At 42.2% G+C, this 21,819-nt stretch overlaps 1 protein-coding gene across 1 annotated transcript; it reads left to right on the forward strand.

Annotated features, from left to right (window-relative positions):
• Nucleotides 1-6,647: 6,647 nt before the first annotated feature.
• LOC106549851 (SMAD family member 9-like) lies at nt 6,648-20,174 on the forward strand. Its single transcript, XM_087728257.1, has 6 exons — nt 6,648-7,164; nt 8,781-9,041; nt 10,116-10,247; nt 11,425-11,643; nt 15,821-16,077; nt 19,728-20,174. Exons 1-6 carry the CDS (start codon nt 6,753-6,755, stop codon nt 19,869-19,871), a joined length of 1,425 nt encoding a protein of 474 aa, XP_087584383.1. The 5' UTR covers nt 6,648-6,752; the 3' UTR covers nt 19,872-20,174.
• Nucleotides 20,175-21,819: the final 1,645 nt, after the last annotated feature.

The following is a 21,819-nucleotide window of genomic DNA, read 5'->3' on the forward strand; positions in this document are numbered from 1 at the left end:
TTGGCATGTGATTTTTCCATGCCTACAGAAGGTGGGGTGAGAGAGGAATGAAGAAGAAAGTACATTCTTTAACAAACTAATTCCAAAAGTTGCAGTCATTCAGCAATCCAAGGGCCAAAGACAGCAAAACTGATTTTCACAAAGCTAATCAGTTCAATTGAAAATCATCTTTTCAGAAAACCAGAAGACGAAAGCAAACCTCGTCACGTGGCTGTGGAAAGCAATTTTCCAAAACGCTGGTTGCAAACAGCCCCCTTTACAGGCCTTTCTACACCCGGAAAGGCCAATTGACAGGTCTTATTTTGTAAGATAACATGCCATGTTGCATGAAGCTTTTCAAGGTTCATGGGCAGACTACAAGCACGTTATCCCTAGTAAAGCAAACTATTGCGAAGGGGAGGTGAAGGGTTTGCTCTTAAATCCCAGAAGTGAAAGGCTGGGAAAAGTCCCCTGACTAAGGTTGCAGCAAAGCGGCCCTTTTAAGGTCCTGGGAAGAGGCGGAGGTGAGGCCAGGGTTGGGGGATATTCCTGGGGAATCCCTTTCCTATTACCTGAGGTGGAGGGCCAGGAACCAAAACCTTTTCGCCCTCCGCTGCCACCTTTTGCCTTGGTGCCTGATGGATGGATGGATGGATGGCCAATGCTCTCAGCAATGCTATAAATCAAAGTGGGGGTTATTTATGCATCCCTCACATCCCTCACCACTGTCAAACTATTCACTAAGGCTGCACTACTATTAATACTAGTCTTCTCATCATTCCTATCACTCATCTCCTCCCACTTATCACTGCAGGACTGTAACTTTGTTGCTTGTATCCTCTTTGATTGTTGATTGTTTCCTGATTGCTTATTTGTACCCTATGACTATCATTAAGTGTTGTACCTTATGATTCTTGATGAATGTATCTTTTAATGTACACTGAGAGCATCTGTACCAAAGACAAATTCCTTGTGTGTCCAATCACACTTGGCCAATAAAGAATCCTATCCTATCCTATCCTATCCTATCCTATCCTATCCTATCCTATCCTAGGCTCCCCAACTCCTGTGCATTGTGTCTTTTTCTTTTTTGCATCAAACACACACATCTTTTTATTTAATAATAATTTTATTATAATTTTTAAAATTGCTGTCCATCTTTTCCTTCCACTAGTTGCAAAGCAGCTGCTGCACCATAGAGTAGAGCCGAGGAGAGGCAGGTGATGCATTCTCCAATGATGCAGACAGAACGCGAAGGATGCAGCACTTCTCCAGTGCCCAGGCCAACCCAAGTTGTCCCCCATGGGTGGGCAGGCCAGGCAACTGTGCTGCTGGGTTGCGTGGCACTCCTTGCAGGCACTTCTGCAAGCTGGGCATCCCTTCCCACACACTTTCTGGGCCCACTTAAAAAGACCTCTGCCCCAGGCGAAAGATGGTGCCTGCGGGACTGGAGGGCGCAAAATGCAAAAAATGACTAGATGAAGTCATTTAGTAAAATTTGAGAGAGATAACATTTTGCAATTCTTTATCAGCAAATGAACATCAGCTGTTATTTCTGAAGAGAATAAGCTGGGGTTCTACACATTGGAGTGAAGCTATTGTAAAATAAAAAAGACCAAATTATTATTTTTAATTATTATTTATTATTAAATTTATTTGCCACCCATCTCACAGTTGGAAGTGACTCTTGAGCAGCAATAAAATGAGCAAATGAGGTTTGTGTTCATTTGTAGGTATAACATATTTTAAAAGTCATGCCTTCAATTGATTCCATAAACAACCATTTATCTCTCTGTTGATGGTTGACCTTCTTCCTGACCACGAGGTGCCTTCAAAACTGCATTCTCAAAGGAGTCCAAGTAGGTTTAGGAAACGCTCCATTTCCAAACCTGATCCAGGATGATCTTTCTCCCCAAATGGTGACTTCCTGGCAGTGATCACCATTTCTTTTGTGGCCTACCTGAGCTGCAATCCCCCAGAACTGGTAGTGGGGGGGAAAAGACCCCCAGAGTCGTTTCTGGAGAAATATTTCAGGATCCATGTGGGAAAAGGTGGGGAGACCTTATGCAGACCCTTGCCACCAAACTGGACTTGAATTTGGACCTCCTTCCCCACCTCCTCTCCACCCGCTGGGAACATTCCCAAGTCCAATCCTTCCCAAATTCCTTGCTCGCCTTCCTGCCTTGGACCCTCCATTCCAGACCTTCTCCAATCCTCTGCCTAGGAAATGTCAGCTTCAGCCCATTATCAAAAGAAGGGATGAAGCTCATTTAAATGTCTGCATTCACAGCAAACAAGATCCCTTCAGGAGGAGAGAGAATAAAAAATAATAATCTTGGATTGTGTGGAAATGAATAGATTAACTTTGAGAATAAAGGATAAAAAGGAATCGGTGTACAAGATATGGGGAAGATTTTATGATTGGTTCGAAAAAGTATGAATAAGAATATAGGAAAGAAAAATTAGGGAAACAGGACCCCTAATGACACACTATTAAATGAAAAAGGGGGGAAGAGGAGGAAAAGAGAAAAATATTAATATACAAGTATATGTTTAAAGAATGAGATATGTGTAAATAATAAATAGGAAAATATAATGAGGAAAAGGGAATGTAAATGGTAAACATAGAACCAGGTTTGCTGGAATATCATCCCGAAAATACACCAGAGGAAGAGGAAAATATGCAGCCACAACAGAAAGAGGAAAGGAAGAGGGGAAAGGAGAGGAGGAGAGAGGGTATGAAGGAGAAGAGGAAGAGAGGAGTAGGAGAGAGGAAGGGGAAGATGGAAAAGGAAAGGAGAGAGGAAAGAGGAAAGTAGAGAAGAAAAGAGGGAGGGAGAAAAGGAAAGAAAAGCAGGGTTGTGGTAAAATAAAATAGGTGTATGGGATGGTAAGCAAAGCAATCCCGATTATATATTTTAATTTTCATATGGAAAAATGAATGTTCAAAATTGCTAATACACAATGTGAATAATAACTATGGGAATGTATACCTGTAAATGTATGTATGAGATTAAAAACAATACACTTTTTACAAAAAAAAAAAACCCTGTCTACATTTGCCCCTTTGCTCGGAAAGGAACGCCTCCTCGGGGTGCTCAAGTGGAGCGAGCGTTCTTACGTAGTCTTCCCTACACGTGTGTCTCCCTGCATGCCCAGTGTCGCACAGGCACACCTTTTGCATAGTCCTTTTGACCCGGCATGCTAAAACAAAATCGGCACAAATTCCTGCAAAAGGAGCAGAAATCGGCCGAGCTCGGTAAAAGAAGGGGGGGGGGGAAGCCGCACCTCACACACTTAGCTCTAACTAAGCTCGCCTTGCATGGAGCGATGCTTTCCTTAACTAGGGTTTATGGCAGGGGTGTCAAAACTTGGGAACTTATGGACTCCAAGAATTCCCCAGCATGAATCCTGGGAGTTGAAATCCACAAGTCTTAAAGTTGTCAAGTTTGAAGACCTCTGATAGAATTGTTACCGATTAAACCAATATTTGCTGTTTGCTGCTGATAGACTGCTAGAAATCATTTATTAGCAATTAAGCTTTGTGATTGGCTTCTGCTTATATTATTGCATACTGTCACAAATTAGTTGTTAGGAACTAATTCTAGCTTAGTAAATTGTAACCTTAATACTGGTTGGCATAGTGCAAAGTTTGTTATCTCACTTCTGGCTGGTTGGGGAATTCTGGGAGTTGAAATCCACAAGTCTTAAAGTTCCTAAGTTTGGACACCCTAGTTTATGGGACGAAGTGCAATTCTGCAAGTCACCCTGTCCAGCTCTGCAGGACGCGTCGTTCCCCAAGCACAGCCTCTCTGGATGCAGCGCCGCTTGCTTCCCTCCCTCCCGGCCTCGGCTCCAACCACCCGCTGCAAGGAGAAACGGGCGGACTTTCTCGGGCTTTGTTTTGGGGTTGGGGACAGGGCCGACGCCGGGGTCTCGGAAGGAGCGGCCGCAGCCTTTTCTGGGACGCCGGGCGGCCGAGGCGCAGCGGGGAGGCGTTGTGGGAAGGGGCGCGCCTCGGGGATTGAGGGGGAGGGAGGCCCCAGATCAGGCCGTCCGGAGCTTCCCGTCGTTGGGAGAGTGCGACCTGGCCCTTCGCTGCAGCCGCCCGTTTAGGAAGTCTGTAAGTCTCCAGCTAAACCGCCGCATAAAAACTCTTCCAGGAGAAGCCCTTGCGCGCAACGGTGTGACTGCAGAAACTCCCACGGTTGGCCGGAGTTGCTGGAACCCCCCCAAAAGCAAAGCAAAGCAAAGCAAAGCGACCAAGGTTTTTTCTCCATAAGTTGCTCTAAGTTTCAAACTCCTCAAAAGTTGCAGTTAAAAAAGGCAACACGATTCTGCACAACTTTACTTGAGGGAGGAACCTGGATGAAGCCCATAATTCTTTGGTTTGGGAAGGGCTCTTGGGCGCGGTTGAACCGCGCATCGCTTCAGCTTTGCAAAACGTATTTCCCCCCCTCATGTCCCTGATAGGAAAGGAGGCGAAGCGCTTGTGCATTTCAGCATTAAGGTGCTCGTTCCCTTTCCCTGATATCTAAAACTTTTATTTCGCATTGAACGTTTTCCCTGCACTTTAAAAAGCTTCTGGGGGCAAAGAGCTTTTGCAACTAGAGCCGCAACCAGGAGGGTAACCAGCTCTGCATTTGCATTCAAGGTTACCCATTGCAAACCTCCACTTCTCCCTCTGATGCCCAGAACCAGTCCTCGACTTATGACTATAATTGAGCCCAACATTTCTGTTATCAAGTGAGACATTTGTTAAGTGAGTTTCGCCCCATTTTATGACTTTTCTTGCCACAGTTGTTAAGTGAGGTTAGTTAGTAACATGGTTGTTAAGTGAATCTGGCTGCCCCATTGACTTTGCTGGTCAGAAGTTCCCCAAAAGCAATCCCATGACCTTGGGACACAGCCACGGTCATAAGTATGAACCAGTTGCCAAGCATCTGAATGTTGATCACATGATCACAGGGAGGCTACCAAGGTTGTAAGTGTGAGAAATGATCATAAGTCACTTTTTTCAGTGCCCCTGTAACTTTGAACCGTCACTAAATGAACTGTGGTAAGGACTACCTGTACTAAAGATGGAACCTGACCAAGGCAGAAGGAAGTGGAAAGAGCAAGATAAGCTTGATGCAGAGTAAAAATGCTTGGCTGGATTGTTGGTTAAAGCAGAACACATTTTCCATGCTGTGCATGTGGAAATCAGCCATTCCTGAAGCCATCTCTGGTTTTCCTGGATCCACATGGCTGATGATCTGCAGTCACATCTGGTTTAAGGGCTGTGACCCAATGCAAATATTCTTTCCACTGGTGAAAGAAGGATGGGCCTGTAGTCCAGAGGTGGGTTGCTCCTGCTTCGGGCAATCCGGTAGTGGCAGTGGCGGGAGGCTCCACCCACCCACCCGGACGCTTCTGTGCATGCACAGAAGCATTGTGCGTGCACACACATGCGAACTGGTAGTAAAAAAAAGAGGAAACCCACCACTGCTGTAGTCGCTTTTCCCCCCTACAACAGCAAGTTTTGAAATATATATTGTCCACATGTCTATGGAAGTTCTCAGTCATCCAGATGATGGTCATCCCAAAGGTGCTTTTTTTCCCTTCTAAAAGCAACTGGATTTTCCTGATTTTTCTTGAAGACATTTCATTTTTCATCCAATAAGCTTCTTCAGTTCTAAGTAGTTGACTGTAAGGAGTAGAAATATCTTCCATTCCCTACCAGTTAATAGACTTGAAGAAGCTTCTTGGGTGAAAAGTAAAACGTCTTCAAGAAAAAACAGGAAAGTCCAGTTGCTTTTAGAAGGGAAAAAAGCACTTTTGGGATACCTTGCCCACATTCTAAAATAATAGTTTTTTTTAGATTTGATTGGTTCTCCCATAAATGCAAACATGGCCTTCGACATTTTCCTGTTTCTTTCAAATTACAGCACAGTGCATTGATACCTGTATTTGTTCATATTGATTGAATGCGGTCATACATGATCACGTACCCAACCTGCAGAATTGAGTTTGTCTACCAGGTGAATTTCAGCACTGATCACAGAAATGAATGGCATCTCACTTGTACTTCCATAGAGGAGGCTGCCAGAGATTCTGCTAATTTGGCACCCTCCCAATGTAGAGGAGGAGTATACTTTATCAACGAGTCAGTTGACCATATTAAAGAAGGAGCATCAACCACCATCGTTTTGATTTTTTGAAATCTCATTATTATTAGACTTAATATAGCCACCTTCCCCAATGGGCTGAACCTGTTTTGCTGTTTGCAGTTGAATCTTGCTGGCATTCTGGTAAATATTACGCATCCCCACGAAGTCTCATATCTAATGTGCAGAGAATGGTAATTGCTTCCAAAATATGAAAATAATATTAATAGACAGTTCTGCTATGTATTTTTAATTAATCATTTCCTGGATAAGAAATATCAGAAAAAAGGTTTCTTCCAACTTTATTGATAAGTATTCCCTAGATTTAAAAAAAATGTTTTGTGAGAAGATACAAAGTTATAATTATTGTAATTTATATAATATTTTTTGTAGCAACTGCCACCTTATTCTTGGTGATTGAAAATCTATGATACTGATTAAAAATGGAAGTGACAAACGCAAAAGAGAAACATAACAATAATTTACCTCTGTTGTAGAACTCCTCTCTACTTGAAGACACTTAGACCGGTCAAGCAAAATCCAGTCTGATTTTGAAGGAGCATCCCTTCTAGTACTGAGGTTCTTCACTGAAGAAGAAATTGGACCACTGAAGATCTACTGGTCCTCATGCATTCCAACAGCTGTTTTACCCCTCTGTTCTCCTTTACTGGCCCTGCTGTGAAGAGGCTGTTGGGCTGGAAGCAAGTGGACGAGGAAGAAAAGTGGGCTGAAATGGCAGTGGATTCCTTGGTGAAGAAGCTGATGAAGAAAAGGGGTGCCTTGCAGGAACTGGAGAGAGCCCTCAGCTGTCCTGGGCAGCCCAGCAAATGTGTGACCATCCCCCACTCCCTGGATGGAAGGATGCAGGTCTTCCACCGCAAAAGATACCCGCATGTCATCTACTGCCAAGTATGGCGCTGGCCTGATTTGCAGTCCCAGCATGAATTGAAACCTCTAGCCTGCTGTGAATTCCCCTTTGGCTCTAAGCTAAAGGACGTCTGCATCAACCCTTACCATTATCAAAGGGTGGAAGCCCCAGGTGATTCCGCCAGCTGCATGTTTAGGAAAGGACAGCCCTGCCTGGTTGCATAATTATTCTTATCTGCAAAAAAAGGAGGGAGCTACACAGAAACTTTGATTGAAAGAAAGAGATCAAAGATCCAACAGGCAAACTTTTAGTTAAGGTTAGGTCACCCAGAGAAGAAAAGACAGGAGGGATTCAGATGCTATTCTTATTAATAGGAATGAGCATGTATTGACCACGGGCATACAAAGGGTTGCAATTCACCCCTGGGACCAGTTCATTTTTACTGCAAGTGCATCGGCAATGTGCTGGCAATGGTAATAACTCGCCCCCAATAGTCCCAGATTAGATTTTCTTTCTCTCCTGTTTGGCTGCTGTGATTTGACCTTTTGTTAGGCTACTTATTTTATGTAGCTGATTATATTTTATGAGAGTGAGTTTTCAGTGTCATTGATGAAATGGCAGAAAATACTGTAGCAATAAGAAGTGATATATTGGTGTTAAAATTAATGTCCCCTTAAACAATTGGATTCTTTACATTTAATCAGATAATTTTGCAAAGCATTTTTTTATAACTGCAGGTGAATTTTAATGATACAAACAAGAATTTCTTCAACAAATTGTTCAACTGCGGCTTAGTCTAAGTGAATTCTACCTTCATATTTAACCTGCTTGTTTGATCATGTAAATTGGCCTGCTGTCTGCTAGGTACAAAAATAAAAAACAAACAATTATGTGCTTTTAAAAACCCATTATGATGCCACTCTCTTACCTTTGGGATCTAGCAAAGCAGATACTGAAAATCTTGTAATTGTGTGCCCTTGGTTGGGGCCTCTACCTTGTGTTTTGTGCTTGTCCAAGGTGCTGAAATAGTAAAGTCCCTTTTGCTCCTTTCTTAGGACGTATTGAATGTTATGCAGAAAAGATACAATTGAAATCACTGACAGAGAATAGATTAGATGATAGAACAATAATTCAACACCATTTGATCCTTAACTTAATTGTTTTGGCAATCATTCTTAATTCAGGGTGAATGTCTGGATAAGACCATGCAGATTCTTTAACTCTATCTTGTCATCATTTTCCCACATTAAATATACAGTATATATGCCTGCCTGCCTGCCTGCCTGCCTGCCTGCTTATTATCTATCTGTCCGTCCATCCATCCATCATATGTCATTGTTATTTATCATGTTTATATCTGTCTATCTACTAGCTAGCTAGCTAGCTCACCTATATATCATCTGTCATATATCATTGATTTTTATCTTCTATCATCTATCATCCCCCCTTTCTCCTTCTTCCCCCGTCTCTCCATACCTACCTACCTACCTACCTATCTACCTACCTACCTACCTACCTATAATATCTATGTATTATATCTATGTATCATGTCTATCTATTATGTATCTAATCAATATAATCTATATCTTCTATATTCTGTCATCTCTTCCTATCTGTCTCTTTCAATCTGTCTTTCTCTCATTTCTATTTATCTAGCATTGTAATCTCCCTCTTTCACTCTCATCTATTGTCTATCTAATTTATATATCTATAATCTATCTATATCTAATCTATCTGTATGCCTGACACCAAAGAACTTCTTTCTATTTTCAAAACTTCTGTTGTAGTGTTGCCTCCAGTCTTGGTTCCAAGACACAGTGGATTCAACCCATGGTTCAGCCTCCTTATCCCATTCCAAAATGCCTCTCTTGAGAGTGAGCAACAGATGTCCAACAGTGCAACTCATCCTGATCGTTACCCTGCAAAGCAGCCTCCCTGCACTCCTTTCTCAGAATCCCACAATATGCACACACCATCAACAAGCAGCATGGACTACTCAGTGACCCGAGGAAATGCAGCTGCCCCAGAAAGGACATCTGAGCTCACAGGTATGCGAAACATTACCTGAACACTCAGTGGGACTGAATGTATTGCAACTCTCTTTAGAAAATTCAGAATTTAGCGCTATTAAACTGCAAGACACACACATTTGTGAAGTGTTCCATCTTTTTTTAAGGGCCGTGCATTAGCGCACCAACATGCCTACCGTCCCTGTCCTACTGTCCCCACTTATTTGTATCCATTTCATGTAATCACAGTCGTGTTTATACATATCTGTTACCTTAAACATGATTGACAAAATAAATAAAATAAGAACCAACATAATGAGCTGTGGTGGTGCAGTGGTTAGAATGCAGTACTGCAGGCTACTTCTGCTGACTGTCAGCTGCCTGCAATTTGGCAGTTCGAATCTCACCAGGCTCATGGTTGACTCAGCCTTCCATTCTTCCAAGGTCACTAAAATGAGGACCCAGATTGTTGGGGGCAATATGCTGAGACTCTAAATCGTTTAGGGTTGTAAAGCACTGTGAAGTGGTATATAAGTCTTAAGTGCTATTGCTATTCAATGCTACCTACAAATTCATGCAATTCTGGTAGTAGCAGCTGTATTAATTTTGTGAATTTGGGTTGGAGAATGACATATTTATTATTTATTTATTTATTTTACAGTTTTTTAATAGCTCAATCAGCTCTGAAGCTTCTGGACGGGTTGCAACACAGCATTATAAAAGCAACAGTAACAAAAAGGAATAATTGATGAAAGTGTCAAACCAGAGCAAGCCGATCAGTTCAGTTCTCTTAGGCACAGAAGAGCTGGATGACTTTGGGCCATTTGCTCAGCCCAGTCTATTTATTTTTGTGGTACGAAAAAATAGTATGTGTGCTTTCCTGAACTCTTGTTAACAAAATCGGGGTATACCTTAAGGTGATTTATTCATACAATCAAGGGAAGCGTTAACACAATGCTGTTTTTGGAAATTTGAGCTTTGTATGCATGGCAAGACATTGGCAAGCATCTGACTGAATGCAGTAATACAATTTGCTTAGTAAATATCTACTGTCTCTGAGGTCATCTCCTTTTATTTATATAGGCTGCTCATAAAATAGCTTTCTCTTTTCAGCTGCCACATCTCTTCTGCCTTCTAATGCCAAAGAGATGCCACAAAAGCCCAATGAATGCCCTGCACAGGAAGTCCCAAGCAGTTCATCAATACCACCATTGCCCAGTGGAGGTAAAGCTGGAGAACCTGTAGGTATGTCAAGATTTGTACTTTTCCCCTAGGGAAATATCTGCCCATGAGCCCATGAATGATTGGGTTTTCCTCCAAAAGGCTCTTAGCCAAAATAGTTCCACTTAGTAGACTGAAACCAGAATAGGTTTAACTTGGTTTGATTATTGCTAGTGTTGTTGAAGATACTGGCTTTATTTGTTAACAAGAAAGACCATCAATTAATTATGCCTCGTAGAAAGAAAAACATTGGCCATTCATTCCTGAGTATGACCCAGAGTTTCTAATCTTGTGGAAGGAAGAATATTTTGCTACCAATGGTTTTATATAAATCATGTTTTCCTGTTGCTTGCCTTATTTTACACTAAAAGGCCATTCATTTTTTTCCTGTGCTGTTCCAACTTCAGAAAAACTCTTTGAGATGACAACAGAACAGTGCATATATTCCATATTTAGTCAAACCCTAGATTGAAATAGAAACATTATAGGATGAGGAAGGAGTATTAGATAGGTTCACTGCCTTGAGTTACTTATAAAAGTAGGATAAAAGTAAATAAAGTAATAAAAATATATGTGATTGCTATGATGAAATTCACTTTTTGAAAGTAACACACTCAGTTAATTACACTAATTGATACAACATACTAATTTTATTGCATTATTTTTCATTGTCCTTTCTAGTAATTCTCAACTTATGACCATTCATTTAACAACTGAAAAAAAAAGATTTATGATGCTGGTCCCTGCACATGACCATTGCAGCATCGCCATGGCCACTTGATCAGAATTTGGGCACTTGGCTACCAGCATGTATCTATGACAGTTGCACCATCTCAGGGTTACATGATCTCCATTAGCAATTTTCCTAGTGGGCTTCTTTCAAAATCAATAAGGGAAGCCAGATTTCTTAACAACTGAATGAGTCACTCAACAACTTCAATGATTTGCTTAACAACTGGGTGGGGGAGGGGAGAGTTTATAAATCTTGAGACAGATGTGACTCATTAATGAATATATTGCTTAGCAATGAAACTTTCAGTCCCAATTGTGCTCATAAATCAAGGACTAGCCTTTATATCTTTTTTGTCCTGCCAATGCCAGCTCTTTAAATGTGTATGCGAAGAGAGTATTTGGATATGAAACAAATCACATTGCTATTACTGCATTTCTATCTATATACACCTGTGAAACCTTCTTCCAGATGCCCAACCTGTGAGCTATGAGGAACCAGATCAGTGGTGCTCAATTGCCTATTACGAACTCAATAAGAGAGTAGGAGAGACTTTTCAGGCCTTTTCTCGAAGTATACTCATAGATGGCTTTACAGATCCTTCAAACAAGGGCCGCTTCTGCCTTGGATTTCTCTCTAATATTGGCAGGAATTCTTCCATAGAAAACACCCGAAACCACATCGGAAAAGGTAATTACAAAGAAACCCTGCTGGGAAATGGCTCAGTTCAAAACTTGACATCAATACCTGGGAAAATCCTGGAAAAGATAATCAAGCCGTGGATTTATGAACACTTAGAAAGGAATAAGGTGATCACTAGAAACCAGCATATGGTTATTAAAATCAAATAATGCCAAACCAGCCTTATGGCCGCCTTTGATATTGTGACTGAATCTGTGCATCAAGATTCTGCACTGGTGAGATCACGCTTGGAATACTATGTCCTATTCTGGTCACCATGATGTAAAAAAGATGCTGTGGGTATAGTATGCTTGCATTTTAGTAAGACATTTGACAAAATAGACCACAGCCTATTTCTTGGTAAGACAGAACAATGTGGGATAGACAGTACCACCATCAGATGGATTCACAGCTTGCTGTGACATGTAGTCCTCGCTGGAACTATCTCTATATGGAGGGAAACATGCAGTGGGGTACCTCAGTGTTCTGACTTGGGCCTAGTGCAGAGATGGCTTCCTACCGGTTCAGCCCAGTTTGGCCTGGGTTGCTGGAATCGGCAGCGACCCAGGCCGGCCATGCCCCCAAACAGGTTCCCTGGTCGCTGCCGTCACCATCGCCATTTTGTTTTTTAATTTTAATTGAACTGCATATGCACACACACAGGAGTGAACCAGCCAGAACCCACCACAGTGCTCTAGATTCAAGATTCAGAAGAATCTTGGCTTGAGCATTTGGCTCTATCCAACAAGGTCAGTTCAGTGGTGAGAAAAGTAAGGTCCTGCACTTAGGCAGGAAGAACCAAATGCACAGGCATAGAATAGTGGTACCTGGCTCAACAGTAGTAATTGAGAAAAAGATACAGAAGTCCTAGTGGACCACTACTTAAGTATGTGCCAGCAGTGTCCGCAGCTACCGAAAAGTCAATTCAGTCCTAGGCTGTATCAAGAGGGTTAGCATCAAAATCATATCAAGTGATTGTAATGTTTTTATACTGCACTGGTGAGATCACATTTGGAATACTGTGTCCGATTCTGGTCACCATGATATAAAAAAGATGCTGGGACACCTTCTAGAGTGCAGAGAAAAGCAACAGAAATGATAAGGGGTCTGGAGACCAAGAGAACTAGGCATTTTTAGTCTTAACAAAGAGAAAACTTAGGGGAGACATGATGGCAGTCCTCCAATACTTGAAGGGCTGTCTCAGGGAAGAGGGCATCAATTTATTCTCCAAAACACCTGAGGATACGACAAGAAGCAATGATGGAAGCTTGTCAGTTGAAGATTTGACCAGGAATTAAGGAGACGTTTTCTGATGGTGAGAACAATTAGTCAATGGACAGCTTACCTCCCAGAGTTGTGGATGCTCCATCATTGGAGGTTTTCAAGAAAAGACTGGACAGATATTTGTCCAGAATGGTATTAGGGTCTCCTGTCTTGGGCAGGGAGTTGGGTTACAAGACCTCCAAGTTATTTCCAGCCCTATGAATCAGGAACCCTGTTCCTAAGCTCTGTTCGTGGTTTAGGAAGTCTGTTCCTAAAATGTAAACATATGTTTATTTTTTAAGTTATTATAAGAATGAATGCACGGCATTACTATTTTGACAACATAAAAATATGGAATATGAGAGAAAGTCAATATAATTTTAAAATTTATAGTTCATTCATGTTATATTCACTTTAGGACCATGATGACTTAACAATGAAAATTTCAGTCCCAAGTTGAGTAATTTTCTAAGTAATAACATATATATGGTTTAATATTGTCCTGTTATAGAACTATTATTATTTTTCCCACTTTATATACAGCCTGGAAATATCCTGGTGGTTTCGTAGCAAACACAAGTGAGGTCTGATCCTACTTCAAGGGTGGATTAAGCAAGATGCTGCCAGCTGTGGTAGATCCACATGTGGAAAGTTTAAGAAAGGCTCAAATCCTTAGCAAACCTTTACTGTCAATACACAAAGCCCTTTCAGATAGTAATAGAATGAAAGAGGTGGATTAGGTTAGAGGTAGAACCAATGGTACATCTCAATGGTCCTCTTTCCTGGCACACCATCTTACATGCCAGCCTGAGTCTAAGTGTGGTATCTGTTCAGGGCGGTCATCCTAAATGGCTTACAAAAAGATTTTCTTTGGGCTGCAAAAAATCAGTGAAATTGTGACTGGCTTGGCTTTTATGAAGGACCTCACATTATTAGCAATATTTCTAATAGATTGATGTACATGAAGAGAAGGTGGGATGTCTGAGCAGGAGAGAAACTATGATTGCCACCCTTGGGGAAGGGAAAGAGAGTGAAGGTGGTCTGGCCAGCAAAATCTTAACCAGTGGTGACATTCAATTTTTTTTTACTACAAGTTCTGTAGGTATGGCTTGGTGGGTGTGGCAGGAGAAGGATATTGCAAAATCCCCATTCACTCCCCACTCCTGGGGGAAGGATACTGCAAAAACCCCATTCACTCCCCACTCCTGGGGGAAGGATATTGCAAAATCTCCATTCCTTCCCCACTCCAGGGGAAGGATACTACAAAATCCCCATTCACTCCCCACTCCTGGGGAAGGATATAGCCGCCCTCTCGGGGATAGGGCGGCATACAAATTGAATAAATCCAATCCAATCCAAAATCCCCATTCACACCCCACTCCTGGGGGGAAGGATATTGCAAAATCTCCATTCACTCCCCACTCCTGGGGGAAGGATATTGCAAAATCTCCATTCCCTCCCCACTCCAGGGGAAGGATACTGCAAAATCCCCATTCACTCCCCACTCCTGGGGGAAGGATATTGCAAAATCTCCATTCCCTCCCCACTCCTGGGGGAAGGATGCTGCAAAATCTCCATTCCCTCCCCACTCCTGGGGGAAGGATATTGCAAAATCTCCATTCCCTCCCCACTCCTGGGGGAAGGATGCTGCAAAATCTCCATTCCCTCCCCACTCCAGGGGAAGGATATTGCAAAATCTCCATTCACTCCCCACTCCTGGGGGAAGGATATTGCAAAATCTCCATTCCCTCCCCACTCCTGGGGGAAGGATGCTGCAAAATCCCCATTCCCTCCCCAGCCGAGGTGGCGCAGTGGTTAAATGCAGCACTGCAGGCCACTTCAGCTGACTGCAGTTCTGCAGTTCGGCTGTTCAAATCTCACCGGCTCAGGGTTGACTCAGCCTTCCATCCTTCCGAGGTGGGTAAAATGAGGACCCGGATTGTTGTTGGGGGCAATATGCTGACTCTGTAAACCGCTTAGAGAGGGCTGAAAGCCCTATGAAGCGGTATATAAGTCTAACTATTGCTATTGCTATTGCTATTGCACTCCAGGGGAAGGATACTGCAAAATTCCCATTCACTCCCCACTCTTGGGGGAAGGATATTGCAAAATTTCCATTCCTCCCCCCCCACCTCTGGGGCCAGTCAAAGGTGGTATTTGCTGGTTCTCTGAACTACTCAAAATTTCTCCAGAACTGGTCAGACCCTGCTGAATTTTACCCCTGGTCTTAACCCCCCAGAATGTTGAGCAAGCCCACAGTTGACAAGAGATTGCCCAGATAAAAATGGCCTCCATGTCAAAAGTATGGAAGCTAAATGGAGCGTTTTGCTGTCCATAGAAGTGACCAACTTAGTCAGTTAGAACAGAAAGTCAGGCAAAAGCACACTTTACAAAAGCCAAGTGGTTACAGAAGAAACAGCTGGATCTGAGGTTTTCATACCCAAAGCATCCAGTTAATGTCCCCTTCTTCCCAACTTCCCCCATGGTTATCTAGTGTCCAAGTAGGTACTAACAAACTGTTTGGCTAACAGTCATTGTCTTTGCAGGCTGGATGGTTCTGCATTCCTTAGTGTGACCAATGGCCGGTGGCTATCATCCAATGCTTAGTTTTGATTCTTCTCATGCTAAACCGCCTCCCCCCCCCTTAATCCCACCCTGCAGCTCTCCCTCCCCGTTAAGAGGCAATGCATAGCGGAGCAGGATGGCAGTCCTGACAGGATTCCTGAAAAGAAAAGACTGCCACACAGCAAAAATGGTGTCTTTAGCATTGGGACTGCTGAGTGCGCTTGTCTTGCCAACTGATTCTGTCCATCTTGCAACACTATCCCAAACTTAGTGTATCATGAAGTAGTTTAGAACAAGAGTCTTTTTGCTTCGATCTGTGTTGGATGAAATCCTTCTTGGTCCCTCTTGTCTCCTGAAGGTGTCCACCTGTATTATGTAGGTGGAGAGGTCTTTGTCGAGTGTTTGAGCAACTGCAGTGTTTTTGTCCAGAGCTCAAATGCCAACCGTGAGTGCGGTCTCCACCCAAGCACCATCTGCAAAATCCCCAGTGGATACAACTTGAAGATTTTTAACAACCTACTCTTTGCACAACTGCTTTCCCAGTCGGTTAACTACGGTTTTGAGGCAGTCTCTGAGCTCACCAAGATGTGCTTCATCCGGATAAGCTTTGTTAAAGTAAGAACTTTCTTTGTCTTGAATTATAAAGCTGAAAAAATGGGATTGGCCTCTTTGTTACAAGGACATTTTAAAAGGATGAGATGCACTAAGTTTTGTATTTTTGTATTTCTCCATAAACAAGTAAGAAGTGAAAAATGATCACAACTCTCTGAAATTTGTGGCACTGTCTTAGCACTATTGACTTCAATTACAAGTGATCTCTAACAAGAGGGAATAAAAATTTCTTTAAATTTAAATTTATGTCCAAGATTATTCCAAATGAACCATACATGCCTGCAGACATGGGCTGCTCCTCTGGCTGCCTTTCCAGTTCCAGTCATGGCAATTTTCAGCTGAGCTTTTATTGGTCTTGTTGAACACACAATATATGTTTTACTTTTCCCAGGCCCTTCTCAAGAGCACTCTTCCAACCCCCTTAGTTATGATTTCTTCAATATTAGAACAGCCCTCAGTCTAAAATCATCTCCATGCTCCTTGAACTTTTTGGGATTCACAGAACTAGACCTGAGCTAAAACCATTTCTAAAGGTGAAAGATTTATATGATCTGAAGAGAAACCAGAGTATTTCTAAAGGCTGCCGTCCTGCACCTCCTTTCTTGGGAGTGAGACCCACTAAGCTCAGATACATTTTCTCCAAATAGTCAAGTTTAGGAATGTTGCTGATGGTTTCATTGCTTTTATAATTGATTATAGCCAGGGGTGGGCTTCAAAATTTTTAGCAAGGGGTTCTCTGCCTAGTTGCTGGATGGGTGTGGCCATGGTGGGTGTGTCCTACTTGGCCTCCTGCACCAGGGCGGAGGGCATTTTTACTCTCTCTGGGTTCTGGATGTTTTTCTCGAGCCTCCGGGAGGACGAAAACGGCCTCCAGAAGACCTCTGGAGGCCAGAAACAGGCCCATTTCTGGTCTTCCCAAACTTCTGGTAGGCCTGTTTTTCACCCTCCCTGAGCCTCCGTGCATGCCCTGCACTTACTACATATTTTAAAGACGAGGCAAGCAGAGGAGGTGGCTTTTATTTGTCTGCTTGTAGAGAAGCTCTTTGGGGATGCAGCCCCATCATATTCACATGGTCCCAGAGGCCTTTTTCAAACAGGCACTGGGTGCATCCTCAACTGAGGAATTTCTTGGTTGCTATCACTAGGGTATCTGCAAAAGATTTGGGGCTTTGCAGCTTAGAATATCCCAACACATTGGCATTTCACTACGCTAGTCACCCCTCTAGGCATTTGCAAACTAGAAAAACCGGATTGAGTCATGGAAAGCTTGCCCATGCCTCACATTTGGGGAAGACTATTTTATTACCCTCCTGTGCTGCTAATGACAATAGGAAAGCACCTGTTGGGGAATAATGAATTAATGGGACATTTTTCTGCCTTTTCAATGTTATACAATGGAACTGCAGAAAAGGGACATTGAGAAAAAGGTAGCCACAAGGTAGTATTAGTCTTTCATATAAGACATGCAGCTTTCATAATTGTTTGGAGACCAAATTTGCTGATACTGCAGTGCACTTCCTTGGACACAGACACTGGGAAGAGATTGGCTTTCCTCTCTAGAATGACTTCTGCATCAAGGAAAGGCCAGCACAGCCGCTCCAGCAAAGGTGGGATCTGGGCCTTTCTATACCTGTTCTTCTGGCCCCCAAGGGCTTTTCATAGAACTTAGAACCATAGAGATGGAAGGGACCTTGGGGGTCTTCTTTTCAGGCCTAGTTAACCCAGGGATTGCTCAGCACTGTTTTGAAAAACATGACTCCTCTTCCTCCTCCATCAAGAAATAAGGAGTCTCCTTTTCTATGTCAAAACGTAACTACAGGATATGCATTGCTTATAGTAGAGAAATAGAAAAATATGAAATGATAATTTGGTGTAATGTTTGAAGGGGCAATTGAAGATATTGTTTATGTATTAAGAAAAAATGAGTATAAAAATGGAAAATAATGGAAGAAAACAATTTGGCTGAAAGCTAAGCTATGATGTAAAATGGATGATGTAAATGAGAGGATGTAAAAGGAAAGATCTGGTCAACACTTTGTTTCTATAATATGGATAAAGTTGTATTAAAAAATTTAAAAAAAACTTTTAAAAAAGAAATAAGGAGTCTTCATGGCTCCCTTCACTGTTCAGAGTCATCCAACAGGCAGGGTGAGAGCTCATTCTGTTCTCTATTCTCACCTGCTTGGTGAGAATAGAAGCATGCATCATTCTTGCAGCAGTCAAGGACTTGATGAAGTCCTTGCACAATATGCATAGGCCACACTATGAAGAGGCAGAACAAGAACAACCAATAAACAAGACTAGCACAATACTTAAAATTAGATTGGATTGCAGAGTCAGTTGGAATCGTAAGGCATCAAAAGCAAATTAAACTAATTAGTCAATGTTATGAATAAGGCAAAACAGTCAAACTGTCAGGCGCTAAAGACCAAGCCCATATGTGAAGGTTCTGTGAAACTGATTTATTGCTAAAAGCCTATTCACAGGAATCTTTTCAGCTAATGGTCAGCACTTAGTTAGAGTTAGATAAGAGTCAAAGGCAATCAAGGGGTGGGTTGGACTTACTTCACTTATAGCTACATAGGAATCCTAGGCTGTTCCCTCTTTTCATTCTGCCCTCAGGTTCTGCCACTTCTTCTCCTACTTCCCTCTGTTTTAACTTAGAAGACGAAGTTCATTCTGAATTTGATTTCTGGAAGAAATCAGCGACTTAAAATTCCACAAAGGCTTCTGTGCTGTGATTAGAGCAGTCACTCTCTTCAGATTCAGGTTTAACTTTAAAAATATAACCAAAGATTCAATCATTATGAGAGACTATATAATAGAGACTTCACTTACATAATCATTACATCTTCAAAAAGTGGCATAATTTAAACAACAGCATTGTGTGGTTTAAGTAGGAAAAGTATGAATAGAAATCAGGTCTATCCCACAGGGAGATGAAAAATCATTTAATGAACTGAAAGCCTGGCAGATGTAACTCTGTATTAGACTCAGTTTCCTTAATTCTTCCTTGCTGAAGAATGCTGTATGAGTTATTGAAGTAATACTAATGCAATTTGCTCCAAGTCCACCTATTTTTATTGTCAGGGTTTCAAATAGCATCCAAAAGTAAATGAGAGTCCAAGGCAAAGTACTGCTCAAAGTTCCAATTTATTAAGAGAGCCTTGTTGGCACATCTGGGAAAATCTGAATCTGAAAGCTTCCCGGTTTTCCCCACCCAGCTGAAAGTTCAAGATCTTGCTCCCACACTCACAAGTCCATCACATGGCCTAATCTCCCACTGCCATGCTGGCACTTCCAGAGATGTAAAAACAAAGGATGACCTTGGCTTTCTAGGAAGAATGTTGTTATGGCTACATATCATCTAACTCCGTATGATTCCCCCCTCCCTTTGCCACAATAGAAAATGCATAGTAGAATAATAGAAAGTGTGGTAGGCCAAAGATCCAAAAGAAAAGATGGCTGCAGGCCTGACAGTTATTAGATGCATCCTAATCCTATCCACAATTGTGTGACTTCTCAGTACTTCAAAATGCAAAGAAAAGGTAATGGGTATATTTGACTAAAATCAAGAAAGTGTCTTCTTGAATAGAATGAAGAATGCAGCCACAATCATCTCATCCTTTACCATTTGTTGGCCTCTTCTGTAGGGCTGGGGAGCAGGATACCATCGCCAGGCGATCACCAGCACCCCTTGTTGGGTGGAGATCCATCTTCATGGAGCTTTAAAATGGCTGGATAAGGTGCTGCGGGAAATGGGCTCTCCAGAGGTTCCCATCTCTTCCATTTCATAAGAATTGTCTCCAGTATCTGGTGGACAAACACGGCCTCAGATATACTGTATGTGAGATGTTTTTCTCTCTCCCTTCCCCCCTCTCCATTTTTCTTTATCTGATAGTTAATGTTTTTCATGCTGTTTTAGTATTTAAGATGGTAGTCTGTTGTGTTCTGTTGATGACTTTATTCCTCCCGTTTATCCTAATTATTGATAATCATAATGAATGAGGATAATTGTCATCTTCAATAATCCTGAGTGGAAGGTAATTAATATATTATTAATATGTTCTAATCTTTGTTTCAGTTTATAACAATAAATAAATAACCTTATAGGTTAATATTAAATGGTTACATTTTTCTCTCTCTTAAAAATGTATGTCAACTTCAGTGTTTAAAAAAAATGGTAAAGAATCCATCTCCAAGTATTTATTAATTTATTTAAAACATTTTTTATAGCTGCCCATCTTTCAGCCAACTCTTATAAAAACTTATAATAGCATCCAAAAGTAAATCAGAGTCCAAGGCAAAGTATTGCTCAAAGTTCCAATTTATTAAGAGAGCCATGTTAGCACATCAGGGAAAACCCAAATCTAAAAGCTTTTCAGTTTTCCCCACCCAGTTGAAAGTTCAAGATCTTGCCCCACACCCACCAGTCCATCACAAGGTTCAATCTCCCACTGCCCGGCTGGCAGTTCCACCCCTCCAGTTCCGGTCAGGTGCAGAGGTGCAGAGACAAAGGATGACCTTGGCTTTCTAAAAAGAATGTTGTTATGGCTACATATCATCTAACTCCGTACAATGCCCCCCCCCCCCATTTTCCCACAATAGAAAATGCATAGTGGAATAATAGAAAGTATGGCAGGCCAAAGATCCAAAAGGAAGATGGCTGCAGGCCCGACAGGGTGTCTGCCCTATCTGAACCTGGTAGGATTAGTAGTTGTCCTTCAGAAAAGGTAGTCCTGCAGAGAGCCTGGCCCTGTGCCATATGGGGCTTTGAAGGTGATGATCAGTACCTTGAATTGTTAGAAATTGGAAGCCAGTGCAGCCTGTGCAACAGTTGTCATCTTCCTCACTTACCAGCCTTGCAGGGAACACCCTCCCCGCCCCCCATCTCTCATCAACTGGCAAGAAATGTCAGCCCCACTCAGCCCATTCCCCAAACAGCCTGTCCACAAGGTGGTCATGGCCACTCCAGACCTTTCCCATCAGGGAATCCAACTGCTTTGGGGTCTCCACTCCACTGCAGACACCAGGTGGCCACAGTCTAAGTGTCGGATGAAAAGAAAAAGAGGCTCCAAGATGGCACTTTGTCATATGGCTGATCAAGCAGCAGCCTCCTGATACAAGCTGGGTTTTCCACCATGCCCGCTTGCTCCTTCTCACTGCTACAATAGCTGTCTGGCTAACAAGAGATTTCTCTCCTGCTGCCAAGGAATCCCAGGAATCAGCATTTCTTCTGATCAACATACCTCTGCCTTCCCCTTTCAAGGCAGCCCAGTCTAGAGAGCACAGCTATCTTCCTTCTTGAGCACAAATTAGTATCACATTAAATTACGTATCATAATGTAGGAAGTTGGCACCCACCCCTCTTCTAGAAAAATGAAATATCCTGGGAAATATTGAAAAGGCAGAATATTATATTTCCCTGGATAAGAAATGGAGAAACATGTTTTTAGACAGGAAGCAGACTCACTCTTAATAGCCCCCACTTTTGTCAATGGGCCATTAAAATGCCCGAGCCAGTCTATTCTACATAACAAAGATCTTCCCTTTCAGCTCCAGGGTGATGGGATTAAGGCATGATAGCATTAGCCCTTTACCCATCTCATCACAGGGTGCCTGGGAAGAAGCAATGCTCAACCAAACATGGACTCAAAACACAGCCTGAAATGTAGCAGAAAATGAGACAAGACCAGCTCTTTGTCAGAGGGAGAGGTTTATTTGCGCAAAGGTTCAGTAGCGATT

Source organism: Thamnophis sirtalis, unplaced genomic scaffold (assembly GCF_051295495.1).
Source record: "Thamnophis sirtalis isolate CommonGarterSnake01/CBP01778 unplaced genomic scaffold, rThaSir2_p1.2 scaffold_13, whole genome shotgun sequence".
NCBI lineage: Eukaryota > Metazoa > Chordata > Lepidosauria > Squamata > Natricidae > Thamnophis > Thamnophis sirtalis.

What these genes read in the sequence shown, in the direction of transcription:
- LOC106549851 (XM_087728257.1), top strand. Translation starts at nt 6,753, where the DNA reads ATGCATTCCAACAGCTGTTTTACCCCTCTGTTCTCCTTTACTGGCCCT. An exon ending in TAAAGCTGGAGAACCTGTAG is followed by an intron (nt 10,248 to 11,424) that starts GTATGTCAAGAT and finishes ACCTTCTTCCAG; the next exon opens with ATGCCCAACCTGTGAGCTAT. An exon ending in TCCGGATAAGCTTTGTTAAA is followed by an intron (nt 16,078 to 19,727) that starts GTAAGAACTTTC and finishes CCTCTTCTGTAG; the next exon opens with GGCTGGGGAGCAGGATACCA.